At 39.1% G+C, this 13,401-nt stretch overlaps 1 protein-coding gene across 1 annotated transcript; it reads right to left on the bottom strand.

Moving 5' to 3' along the window:
• Positions 1–3,602: 3,602 nt before the first annotated feature.
• LOC118209369 (extracellular calcium-sensing receptor-like) lies at positions 3,603–12,875 on the bottom strand. The gene is made up of 6 exons (XM_035384625.1): positions 12,542–12,875; positions 11,973–12,264; positions 10,227–11,021; positions 9,892–10,119; positions 5,055–5,178; positions 3,603–4,566 (listed from the first exon to the last, which is right to left on the bottom strand). The coding sequence occupies exons 1-6, from the start codon at positions 12,757–12,759 to the stop codon at positions 4,025–4,027; spliced, it is 2,199 nt and encodes a 732-aa protein (XP_035240516.1). The 5' UTR covers positions 12,760–12,875; the 3' UTR covers positions 3,603–4,024.
• Positions 12,876–13,401: the final 526 nt, after the last annotated feature.

The raw sequence follows: 13,401 nt of genomic DNA, 5'->3' as shown, positions 1-13,401 counted from the left end.
CCACTGCACATCTCAGATCCAGCACTGCTGTGTACGAGGTTTAAATACAGCAGTTTTAATTCTCCATCGATCTGTGACTCTCAAAGGAATGTCTGAGTCCCAGGGTAAGCAGACTGAGGTGAAGCAATTTGTAAAAGCAACTGACGCAACATAAAAGTAATTCACACGTGAAGGCACTGCGATCAACAAGTGTAGTCTTTCAAAATTATGTTTGGGTTTTGAGGCTTATTTTGGATTACAAATGGACACATATTTAGATATGCTTGTGTCCGCAGAGACCAGGGTTCAATTCTCAGCAGCTGTACTTCCGGCTTGGTCAGACGTTCCTACACACACAATTGCCAGTGTTCGCAGGTGGGAAGCCGGTGAGGGTATGAGTCCTGATCATTGCATTAGTGACTCCTATTGGTTGGTCGGGCCGCCTGTTCAGCAGGGAGGGGATCTGGGGGAGATAGCGTGAACCTTCGCACATGTTACGCTCTCCCAGTGAAACTCCTCGCTGTCAGGTGAAAAGAAGCGGCTGGTGACTCCACATGTATCGGAGGAGGCATGTGGTAGTCTACACCCTCCCCAGACCAACGTCACCAGATGAATGTGTAAGCAGTAGTGATGCACAAATGGGTTAGTTGATAGTCTGCCTTTCATAGAAATCAAATCATATCTAGCTTGCATAAAGTTAGCCATTTCTCAATCGACAATAATCAGTTAAAATGGTTATCTTTATTGCAAATGACAAATCAAAGATGTTTAAGTTTGATCATTTATATTTGGCATGGATACAGTTTTAATTAAATATCATTTTTGTGTCTACCATGCTCCAGCTCGAGACCAGTTGCCTGCTGCATGGGATGCACATTCCAGCCATTCCTGAGGTACACTGTACTTGCAGATAACATTGCTGCTTACTGGTTATGAGCTACTTTCCCCCTTAGTGGCTGTAGGTACCTTAATTTTGGTTAGTGCATACTTATGTGGAGTGTTTTCCCTATTATGCATGGAAAATAGTGCCAACACCAACAAAGTGATTCATATTTTTGTCTGTCCACAGCTTGAGATTTGTAGTTTGCCATTTATAGTTTTGCTATATTTTGCTATTAACATAAGAAGTTATGTTTCTCCATGCTAACACCATATTTTAGCAAGCTATGCAATAACAGAAAGGCCCGTAATACATACATGGCATGGCCAAAAGTGTGTGGACACCTAACATCCAACATCTCATCCAACCATCCAGTTGGTCCACCCTTTGCTACTATAACAACCTCCACTTTTCAGGGAAGGCTTTATACTAGATGATGGGAGCATTGCTGCAGGGATTTGCTTCCATTCAGCCCAAAGAGCTTTAGTGATTTTGCACACTGATTTGGTGATTAGGCCTGGCTTGCAATTGACATTCTAATTGATCCCAAATGTGATGGATTGAGTTTAAGGTCAGGGCTCTGTGCAGGCCAGTCAATATCTTCCACACCACTCTTGACAAAAATATTTTATATAGACCTCGCTATGTGCCCACGGGCATTGTCATGCTGAAACAGGAAATTGTAATTAAGGTGCCTTGCGCAAAGCATGAAAAACAGCCCCAGTCAAAGGGGTGTCCAGATATTTAGCATAATTTTGTTCTTAATTTAGCAAGCTATGTAATACCATAAAGGCCTGTAAAATATAAAGTTTTCATTTATTTGTCTAGTGGCTGGTGTAAAAAAAGCATCTGCCTAGCTTGCTAACTGCCTTAGCTAATTCATTTGATATTTGGTAATAAATACAGGGCTGCCAACTCTCACAGTCAAAGCAAATGACCATGGTCTTATGCCAGTCCTCTGATTTCTCACAATGGAAAATCCATCTCCAAATTACAATTTTCCAGAGCCGTTGTACGAGACAATCCTGATAACGGTCCGCAGTCGCAAGGTCCGGCCATCTGTGATTGCAACCTCCTTACCCACCTGGTCCATGATCGCAAACGTCACCCCACACCCCCATTCTCCCCACCAGCAAGCCTGATAAATGGCTACTTGGTGCTGTTTAGTTTCACTATCTAGCTACCACAAGTATAATTAATCATCTACTGTTTGCCTCCTCAAATACAGTAAATACAGCCCCATTACCTCTGTAGTGAGCCTACACCTACCTAAACCTGCCTCTTGGTCAGGTTTGTTCTGAACAATGGAGTTCAACAACCAATCAGAATTATGTATGCCTACTGAGCTCAACTTAGTGAAATTTCATAAACACGACAATGGTTTGGAAATAAAAGATCTATATTTATTGGCTATGATAATGAATAAGCTAATTGAAAAAAAAAATCATTTGCATAATATGAGACAATAATATACAATTAGTAAGAAACCCTTCTGGTTCACCAAACGATAGGTCAAGGTCACCATCTGTAAGAAATCAAAACTTGTCACGTCAAGGTCACCAGCTGTAAGAAGCCCCTCCAAACCAAAAAACAGAAGAATCTGATGAAGGATAAAGAAGTGTAGTCTTACCCGGTGCTTTTGGTATGGGATTACATTAGTGTTTATCTAGATTTTAACCTTTCCTTTGTTCTAACAGTTATGCATAGACAAAGGAGACTGCTGTCCGCCAGTAGTTTTTCTCTCTATCTATCGCTATCTAACTTGGTAGACGCGGAGATGTCTTTGGCATGAGTAGCCTGCATAAATACAATTGTGTATCTTGCTACGACTCTTGTTTATACACCCTAAACAGTCCACCAATCAGTCGCAGGGCACACACACACAATTGACTCCCCATTCACTCGCAAACTCATACGTAGGGACAATTTAGAGTCTCCAGTTAGCCTACCTGTCTTTGGACTGTGGGAGAAAACCCAGCGGAAACCCGCACAGACATGGAGAGAACATGCCAACTCCACACTGAAAGTGAAATGTAATAGCTAATATTCTCAGAAATGTAAATATTCACCTATGATATCATGATAAAAATTTGTATAACTATATGACATGACAGAGAGAATGTGTACCAGTAAGCAAGTTACTTAGAAAGCCTAGCATTTGTATGGTGTGCATGCTCTGTTTACTTTCTGATTTTTTATTTATTTTTTTGTAGTTGTAAGAATCACAGCATGGTGAATGTCTTTGCAGAGCCAGCTGACTTTTCTGTACTTGATCCAGTAATGTTACTGTTTAGTTAACACAAACATAAAAATAGAACATTTGTGCAAATGTTACTATGTGTTCAACCAACATGTTGTCAGAGGATCCTTTCTGGAATGCTAACTCCAGCTCGCACTTAACCCATAAAGTTCTTGAACATTGCTAGATGAGGCTGCATGTGTGAAAAGAGCTCATAAGAACTATACAGTCCTTTCAAATTCCTTTAAAATATGTTTTATTGTCATATACCAATTTAAATTCACAGTTTGTTCTTCATATGTTCATCCATTATCATGTGTATTGCTAAATAACACCCAGCCCTGAAGATGCAGGGCCCTGTTCGCTTAACACAATTATGCGTACATTTATATGCATGCATGGCCTGATTTACAAGTTTTATGCACCCAACTTAAGAAATGAATACAGATACAGTTAAAAAAACATATTTGAATTATCAGTACTGAGTACAATAACTTTTTATATCACTGCATATTATGACTACAATAAAAAGGTGTATTTTTGGCCACAATAGAATAAGCCAGGTGTAGGTCCAAATAGTAGGTCAAAATAAACCACACAACTAAGCCACAGCATGCTTGGTAAAGTTCTTGAGGATTGCCATCAAGTGAACGCAGGTTTCTGAATTTTCAGTACTCAGTACAAGAACAAGTAGCATAAACCAGGTGTAGGCCCAAAGGGAAGGTCAACATAAGTCAGCCAACTAAACCACAGCGTGCCTTGTAAAGTTCTTGAGGATTGCCATCAAGTGAACACCGGTTTATGAACATCATTTCTTCTCCATCATTTATATACCTTGGCAACCTTGTAAGGTAAGACATATAAAATTCTTATTTCACAAATTATGACTCTCTGGTCCAGAAACCTACAAAATTATTTTGAGTATATCAGAGACTCAAATTTGTTTTACCCATTATATGTTTTTTTGTGTTTTGCTCAGGTCGGAATAATATTATGTAACATTTTGGAAGAAAGATACAGAATAGTAAGCCAAAACTAGATGCTAAAATTGCAAATATTTCCACAGCCACAGTGAACTTTCCAGGTGAGCTGACATAAGCTGGTATAAAAGTGATCCAGACTGCACAGAATATGAGCATGCTGAATGTGATGTACTTGGCTTCATTGAAGTTGTCAGGCAGCTTACGAGCTAGAAAAGCTAAAATAAAGCACAATACAGAGAGGAGCCCAATATAACCCAGCACAGCCCAGAACCCCACTGCTGATCCTACATCACATTCTAGAATGATCTTCTCTTTGTAGTGCTTCATGTTCTTGTTGGGGAAAGGAGGGGATATTGTTAACCAAAGCACACAAATAAGGACCTGTATGAGAGTGAAAGCAAGAACACTCAGTCTCTGCTGCAGAGGCCCAAACCACTTCATCACATTACTGCCTGGAAGTGTAGCCCTGAAGGCCATTAACACCACTATTGTTTTTCCCAGAACACAAGAGATGCAGAGGACAAAGGTGATCCCAAACGCAGTGTGGCGCAGCATACAGGACCACTCAGAGGGCCGGCCGATGAAGGTAAGAGAGCAAAGGAAACACAGTTTCAATGAAAAGAGCAGCAGGAAACTCAGCTCTGAGTTGTTGGCTTTCACAATGGGCGTGTCCTTCTTTATAAAGAACAGCACAGCCACAAATGCAGTAATGCATGCTCCAAATATAGAAAACATAACAAGCAGGATTCCCATAATTTCGTGAAATGACAGAAATTCGACAACCTTTGAAACACATTGATCTCTTTTAGCATTAGACCAATATTCTTCTGTACACTGAATACAGTTATTCGAATCTGTAAAGAAATAATATCATTATTAGAACCCTCTTACAGCTATGGCTGTACAGTACAATGCAACACAATACAAAGGACAACTTAGAAATGTTCTCTATAGACTCGTTAAAGTTAACTACCTGTGACATTGCTGATTTCTCCCTCAGCACAGGGCACACAGTCATAGCAGCAGACAGGCCTTCCTCTCTGCACAGCCTTCCGGGTGCCTGGGGGACAGCTCTCACTGCACACTGACCTGGGTTTCTGTACAGCGTTTCAACTCTCAACTCAAAGCACCCATGGACAATGTGACATGTAAGTAGATCATAATAATTATTTGCAATACTTTGTCATATAGATATGAAGCCCAAAAGGGGGCTTTTTAATACTTTGTGAGAGAGGGAGCGATAGATAGACCTTTTGCTGGCTAATATGTACACAATAGGGTTACTAGCATCTGTCAGGATTTGCAGGGTAGTTAAACTGCCTTCATGGCTGTCTCCTGGAATGATGACAGAAGCTAGGAAGGAAGTATTTTTATTTCGATCCAGCACACAAATATTTGCTTAACATTTTATTCTTTATTCAGCGAAGGATTGTGACATTAAAGTAGGCAGTATGCTTCGTAAGAAGTAGAACTTTTTGAGCAAAAATATGCAATGAGAACAACTGAAGAACAAAAAGACGTTGTGTTGTGTGTTCTCACGGTACAGTGTGCGACGGCCTCCAGGGAGAAATTTTAGAAAATGTCTTTCTAGTTCTCAGACCCCCCCCTCTCAGCTATTGGTCCAAATATCACATGGTTGGTTACGTCACGGTTGAGAGTTCAGGGGGCAGACTTCACATACTAATGTACGGAGAGTCAACGCCAATCTCTCTTCTGTAGAGATGGGAACTCTGTGAGTTCCCGCATGTTTGATGAATGGTGCTACTCGTTTCAGAAAGTCATCAAAACGCCTAGCACACATTCGGAAATAAGAAAAAGTGGATCCACTCATCTAAACTCCGCATTTGCGGAATGTACAGACAAAACTCTCCATTCTCCCTCCCACTCTGATTTAGAGGGTGAACGTACCATCTCCTTCCCCTTTTTTCTTCTTTTGCATAGCTAGATAAACTAAAGCCACTTTAAACTTTTTGTTTTGTGTTGTGATCTCATGTAGCCCTTCTCTTTATACATCCATGGTGTAGCTGTGAGACGGAGGTCTGGGGGAGATTTCAGCCCCGGTTAATAGCTGCCTCATAATTATTCATGCCCCAGCTGCGTGGAGTGACTTTAAACGGTGCAGTGTTCTCACTCAGTATACCGACAACAGTGTTCATGGACATGTTCGCCAGTGGTTCTCAATCCTGAAGTTCTTTCTTCTTACTGAGTATACTGCCAGCTTTAGTCAACCTAAATGTATCTCAGCACTACTGTCCTTTACCAGTAGTCTATGAGACAGTGATTCATTCAAAATTGAATGGGACTGTCATTTGTCAACTGGTGTAGTGGATCAAATATAACTGGCGTAGTCTGTCGAGGAGTTATTGGCAAGGGACGTGTCAGGTTAACTGGCAGATTCTCTCTTGGAGTTGGTGCGCCAGGCGTGTCGAGAATTAACTGGCTCAGTGGATCGAGGATAACTGGTGCAGAGCCAGGCGGAGTGCTGATCAAACAGGGGACCATTCTCTACGAAGCTTGCAAACTTTAGTGGTTACTCACGGTATTGCAGTTTAGCTGGCCTCCGGTGCCAAAAAGAAAATTTCACCATTGGAGTCCATTCAAAAAAAGGAATTTATGCTGGCCAAATTAAATTATTTCGGACAATACTTTGAAACTCTAAAATGTATTCACGCCTAACTAATTCCTCTCTAGGCACTGATTATTTTTCTGAGCCCCACAGACAAAGACATAAGACCAATTTGGTTTGCATGGTTTTAGATCACAGTGCACGCACTTACATACATGGGCACGCCCGTGCCTCCAAATGCCTATTTGAAGTAATAGGCAATTATTAGTTTGCAAATAAGCTTGTGTAACAAATTAGAAATTTAGGTGGGATTGGATCTCTGACCTTGTAGGTCCCATAGGCAAGCGTGTTACACATTTATTTGGTCAGAAATATGTATGTTCAGTTTGCGTGTGTATGGGATGTTTTGATTGGCTGGTGTAGCTAAATGTCCAATGGGGAGATGTATTGTTTGTGGGCCTGGAGTATGTGTGATGATGTAATGGGCAGAAAAAGAAGAAGAAGGAAAAAATGCAAGTTTGGGGCTTTATTGTGCGGACTTGTGAAGTTGTTTGTGAATTCTGTCTGTTGACATGAGGTCAGTGTAGAGAAATTAATGTTTTTAAGGTCTTAGAATCTGTGGTCATTGTGGTTATTTCTGTAGGAAACCCTGAATTGCCAAACCCTCTGTTTTTCGCTAATTGACTCGAATTCTAGCTTGTCAAACATAGCCTAATAGTTATTTAGTTAACTAGCGAACCACAACTTGCAGAAATGTTAGAATCCACATTAGGAATGTCCTTGTCACAATGAGTCACTTGTTTTCTTCCATAAAATCCTGTACCTACTCAGCTACTAGATGCAATGTCACAGTTTGTCAGATGACTTTAAAGCTCTCTCGGATCTCGCCCCAGTGGGTTCACTTCATTGTTCTGCGTTTACCAATTTACCCTGATTCTTCATGTTAAGGTACACAGTGTGCAACATCTTCTGCTCCTAATAAACTTCTGGCGAGGCAAAACTTTTAATAAATCTCCCTGCTAAGTTAGCACTATGCTAGACTTACATTTTTAAGTGTTCCCATTATTGAGCAGCAACAATTCTTAATTAGTGGTAAGTTTTAGATTATCCAGTTATCTTGCATTAACTAACTAGGTGCGATATAAATAGAATTATACCTGCCTATGTGTATGGTCTTAAAATGACACTAATGCAGTCTGTTATCCAACTAGCCAGCTCATGTTGACATTTAGCTAGTTATCAACTGTTCACTATAGAACTGCGATGCATTTTTGTGACTTTATGAAGGGTTTCTTTAAATTTGTCTAATAAGTCATGAATGGGGTAAGCCAGTATCTCCATAACATTTTGGTGTGATTGTCATATATCCAACCACATTAAGAAGTAGCTGGCTTCATTGCTGCTAGAAGTAAGGTGTAGGCTAGTGTAACTTCTGCCTTTATGAAGAGTAACTAGAGAAGCTAAGTTTTTAAAGTAGCATACACAGTATGCACAGTATCTTGGCTACTTATGACAAGGTTAAAAGTGTCATTTCTAATGTGCTTTCCATAGACGACTATGAGTAACATTACCCGTTCCATAATTGATAACTAAACATCAATGTGAGCATGCTAGGTAGCTAACTTGCATTCAGGTTGTTTAAAGAACATATACATGGCTATAGCTGTCATACCGTATTTGTACAGCTAGCTAGTTACTTAACATTGGACAATTTAAAACTTACCAGTAATGAAGACCGATCAACAACAGGAATGATCATAATAATGATGACAAACTGAGCACAGCTTAGATTGAATTCTTCATTGAGGCCATCTAGGTGCAGTGGTTTCAAATGAAAAATCAGTTTACACTGTGCTTGTGGCAGTTTCTGTTCAATAATGCCACATCTCTATGCTTTAATGTAAATCTGTGTGAATAGCAAAAAAGGAGAGGACTGAAACAGGATGATGGGCTTGATCTTAACATCTTGCAAGAAAAGAATGAATGTCCATCCCTACACATATCACTCTTAAGTGCAAAAATGCGTGTTTTGACTGCATGTCTTCCTTACATACTGTAATTTACAATGACAAGAAACCAAATAACTAACTGTTGAAGTACAGGTTATAAATTGTCTGAATTGTATTCCTTTGAGGTAGTTTAAATATGATCTCACCTAAACCTTTGTGTACCTTGGGTATGTGCCATGAGGGCCAACTACCTTATTTGTCTTTACTTTATGTAATTTATCCAATACTTCTTCATTCTCTATCTCAATATCTGCTAAGACATTAGGAGTACTGAATATGCATTCCAGTCTATTAGTAACCTCTTTTCTAGTTAAACTCAACAAAATAACTTTTGAAGGCATTCGTATGAAGCAATGTTCCTTCTTCATTGCAGATACGCCTGACATCCTCCTCCACCTTTCTTTTAGTACTACAGTATTGAAATAAACATTTATGATTACTTTTTGCATCTTGGGCAATTTGCCTTTCAAAGAGCAAAATAAGGTGTGCATGCGTAGATGCAATTTTATTGCTTTAGTCTGCACTCTAACAGGCTCTGCACCAGTTATCTTTGATCCACTGATACCTAAAGATGCTAGCTATCTCAACCTATAAATGCATAAGCTGCCCCTCCATGTTAATTGTTCTCCAGTTATAAATGACACTGTGACATTGACCCGGAAGTACATATGTGCTGTTATTTATCTATATTATTTTCTCAGGAGAATGCAAAACTTCTACTAGGGAAAGAAAAGGTTTCATGATATCTCGCAAAAGTGTTTTCTTTTTTTGTCTGCAACCATGTCCCTTTAGGGCAGTGGTAACCAACCCTGTTCCTGGAGATAAACTGTGTAGGTTTTCACTTCAACCCTAACAAAGCATACGTAATTCCACAGCTAAATGTCCACATTGAGCTGCTAATTAGTAGATTCAGGTGTGCCAAATTAGGGTTGAAATGAAAAACTCCTGAATGGCAGATATCCAGGAACAGAGCTGGTTACCACTGCATTAGGGGCTCTATATATAGCATCAAATACTGGATACATATTATGCTGGACTTTCTACAGTACCATTATAGCCTTCACTCATACATGTTCTCTTTTTGTCCTGCTGTAGTTTTTATGTGTGCTGCTGAACTGTTTGAACTGAACCGTCATACTTAATTATTTATCTCAATCAGTGCTAATAGCTGCATACAGGTATACAGCTGCATGCTGTCATCAGGCCACCTTTTCATGTTGTGCATAAACACTTACCTGTTTTTGCCCACCTGCCCAAACCATAGTAACAGGGCTCATCACAAACTGCTGCCCAGGTGGTAAAGAGGCATCATAGTAGCCGACCATTTTGAATTCTACTTCACTATCAGGGCCAAGCTGCCAGTTCACCACCTCATATCTGGCCACTGGGTCTCCATTACTGTCAAAGGAGACTTTCTCTCCTGTTCCCAAAGTAAAATTGACTTCTTTCAGAGCCTTAAGTACCTGTAGAAAAACAACCGACAAATACTTACTGAGATAAATACTGAAGTGGATTTTTTCATAATGAGGATTTTATTAGCTTTGAAGCTAAGAAGGATTCATTTATTTACCTGCCAGGGCTGTGTTTTCATCCTGTTTGCGCAGCCTTGTTGGGGAGTACATGCCAATAAACCATGTAGAGAATTAGCAACAGCGTATACTGCTTTGTAAACATTGCTGGAGATTCTCAGTTCTGATACATCGGTGTATTCGTTTCCCAGTTCAGTTAAGCTCTCAGATCCCTTGCAGGGATTCATTTGAGGTAGATTGTTTTCATTTGTGAGGGAACATTGAAACGCATTTTCCCAAAAGTCTATGACAACAATATTATTTGGGTATTTTGATGGGTGAAGTTTCAACAAAAACTCTTTAAAGCCATTTATTTTGCCTTTGGGAACAGCAAAGCCAATAGACCCTCCCAGTATTCTGAAACTTGTTGGTGTTACTGCACTGCTTGCTGTTATCCAGCCTTCACTGCCAACCATTTGGAGACCTGTAATATTCTGAAGCGTCAGCTGCTCCAGTAACTTGTTCATTTCACCCTGACCAAGAAATGCTACAATTACCTTTGCAGTACCTCTTCTGATAACATCTACAACCTTCAATAATTTATCTGATTCTGTTCTGTAAAATTTCTCTGAATACTCAATGCAGATTCCTTCTTGTTGAGCGGCTTTTATAAACGTGGCCATCCCATTGTTGCCGTAGTCACTGTCACTTCTCACTGCTCCTATCCAGGTCCAGCCAAAGTGCTTCACCAGCTGAGCCATTGCCCTGCTCTGGTAATAGTCACTGGGAATGGTTCTGAAGAATGTGGGAAATTCTTTTCTGTTGCTCAAGCATGCACAGGTAGCAAAGTGACTGATCTGAAAACAACACAAAAGGTAAAAGTTATAATAACTTTTTTTTATATATAAACTCTGAATATGAGTTACTGTTGTCTCCATCAGTATGCTATAATAGTACATCCCATAATAGTACATCACCACAAATGCCAATTCATTTTTTTTTACATCAGTTTAATTTCTCCCTAAGGTATAGCGTTTTTCAACCATCATTTTCACACTGTTAAACAAAAAAGGTTAATCTAAGTTAACTATGCTTCTTTGGAATGTCTTTGTGCCTATATATTACAATCACCTGGCAAATGTACTTCATCCAGAGCAACTTACACAAGTGGAATATATTCAAACAGAAAGAGTTCTATTGGGCATTGGCATGTCCGTTTGCAATATCCACCACATTTTAACAATGTAAACATATTAGAAAAAAGCCATTTGTGACAAATACAATGTCAGTAACCTATTTTACAAATGTAATCAACAAACTTTTATTATGTTAAAAAAAAGTAACAAGAGCTATTCAATTTTAATTTGCGAGTTAAATGTTATGTACGTTAAAATTATATTTTTATTGCTGATTTAATACTTCCACATTAATGAATCTGGGGATTTCCTGAGTTATGCTGTTTTGGTTAATAAAGTTTTGTAAATTGTTTTGAACATTAATTTTACCACCACAATACACCTATCAAATGCATGAAAACTTTGCTAGGGACTATTGATTCATGATTGCTGGAAGCATGCAGTCACCAAAATAAATTCGTAATATCAGAGAGTTTTTAAACAATGTTTTTTCCTCAAACATTTAACATAAATACGATATTTTTTATTATTGCTATTTTTACTATGCCGTTCACACAACAGAAAACCCCTGGACAGGAGACTTAGAGAATGTTTCTTCTTATGCTACTTTAACTTTTAAATGTCAATAAATTGTGACTTGTTTTCAGTAACTGTAAAACTAAAATAACTCACCACTGGAATTTGAAATAATCCTACTGTTGCAGCAATTGCCATAGTGTTTGTAGATACTGAGTCTCCAATGATGGCCTGAACTACTGCTGGTGTGGAGCAAGATGTGTCGGTCAGTGTTTCCTCATAACCGTTCATCAGAGCCATGGCTGATTGTATAGAAAATGCTGCAGAGATACAGGTGTCATATATTTTATATCCAAGAGATACTCCTGGGAGGAGGTCAGTTCTGTTGTTTATTTCTTCAATGGCGAAGATCATCGTCTGAGCCACCCGGAATTCTCTGAAGTTAACTCTAGAAATAACACATTATGTGGATTGTTTGTTTTAATTACCATTTTAATGTTAATAATACTTTTAACATCATATTTTACACTGTCATTTGGCACTATTTGAAAAGTCATTCATCATGTATTTACAAAGCAGGCAAACCTAATGTAGGGTAACATTGACTAAATTCAATAGCTTACGTGTTTCACGTTATTGATATTACCCTTAGGATTGTTAGTATCACACACAACATTATCATCAAAGTGCCACCAATATAAACAACTCTTACAGGTTAACCTTACCGAGAGCATCTCAGCGGTTCTGGTTTGGCTTCAAATTTGATAGTTGTGTCCAAAGGAATATGGTGCATGGAGAAGACCCCACCGATGTTGATGTCTCCATGTTGATAGAAGCTAGGCTTGGCTGCCCTCCCCAGTATTCTGCATGGTGGAGTCTGTGCTGCAGCCCAGAGGACTGTTAGTGCCAGCAGAATGATCTGCAGTGCCATCCCACTGCACATCTCAGATCCAGCACTGCTGTGTGCCAGGTTTAAATACAGCAGTTTTAATTCTCCATCGTTCTGTGATTCCCAAGGGCATGACTGAGTCCCAGAATAAGCAGGCTGAGGAAAATTGCAAAAGCAGCAGAGGTAACAGAAAAAGTAATTCACAATTTGAAGACACTGCAAACTTTGTCAACTCTTTTAAGTTTAGTTATCTAATGTGGAGGGAAGTGTAGTGTTGTCTACCAAAATAATGTTTGGGCGTTGTGGCTTATTTGGTATTACTTATTTGGACACATATTTTGAAATTCCTATGTCTAGCCTGTGCTTGACACAAAGAAATGGCTCAGAATCAGTGGGGCCTTTTATTTTTATTTGACGGCAGTATTATAACCCTGATGGAAAGGCAGCACTCAAATTTGCATTTAATCACTGAGCACTGTAGTATATTTATTTAGACATAGCTATTGATGGTATTTATTTCATTGCCAACCATGTTATTCACAGGAACAATGTTGTATGAATTATCAATATTAGAACTGTTTCTGTGTATTTATTTATTTTACACCTTCCCCTGTTGTCTTTTGTGGAAAATGTTATTATCCTGTAGTTTTATTTGCATTATTCCCAGAGAAAAATCTAAAGATAATGTTTAACAAC

The sequence above is a fragment of the Anguilla anguilla genome, chromosome 12 (assembly GCF_013347855.1).
Source record: "Anguilla anguilla isolate fAngAng1 chromosome 12, fAngAng1.pri, whole genome shotgun sequence".
NCBI lineage: Eukaryota > Metazoa > Chordata > Actinopteri > Anguilliformes > Anguillidae > Anguilla > Anguilla anguilla.
Note: the sequence above shows the minus strand (reverse complement) of the source record. Positions and strands in the feature narration are given on the sequence as shown.

Bases quoted from the DNA above. Each gene is read 5' to 3' on its own strand.
- LOC118209369 (XM_035384625.1), bottom strand. From the start codon at position 12,759: ATGTGCAGTGGGATGGCACTGCAGATCATTCTGCTGGCACTAACAGTC. The intron at 12,265-12,541 runs GTAAGGTTAACC...TGTTATTTCTAG, and splicing joins GAACCGCTGAGATGCTCTCG to AGTTAACTTCAGAGAATTCC. The intron at 4,567-5,054 runs GTAGTTAACTTT...GAAAAACAATAG, and splicing joins AGAAATCAGCAATGTCACAG to TGGTGTTAATGGCCTTCAGG.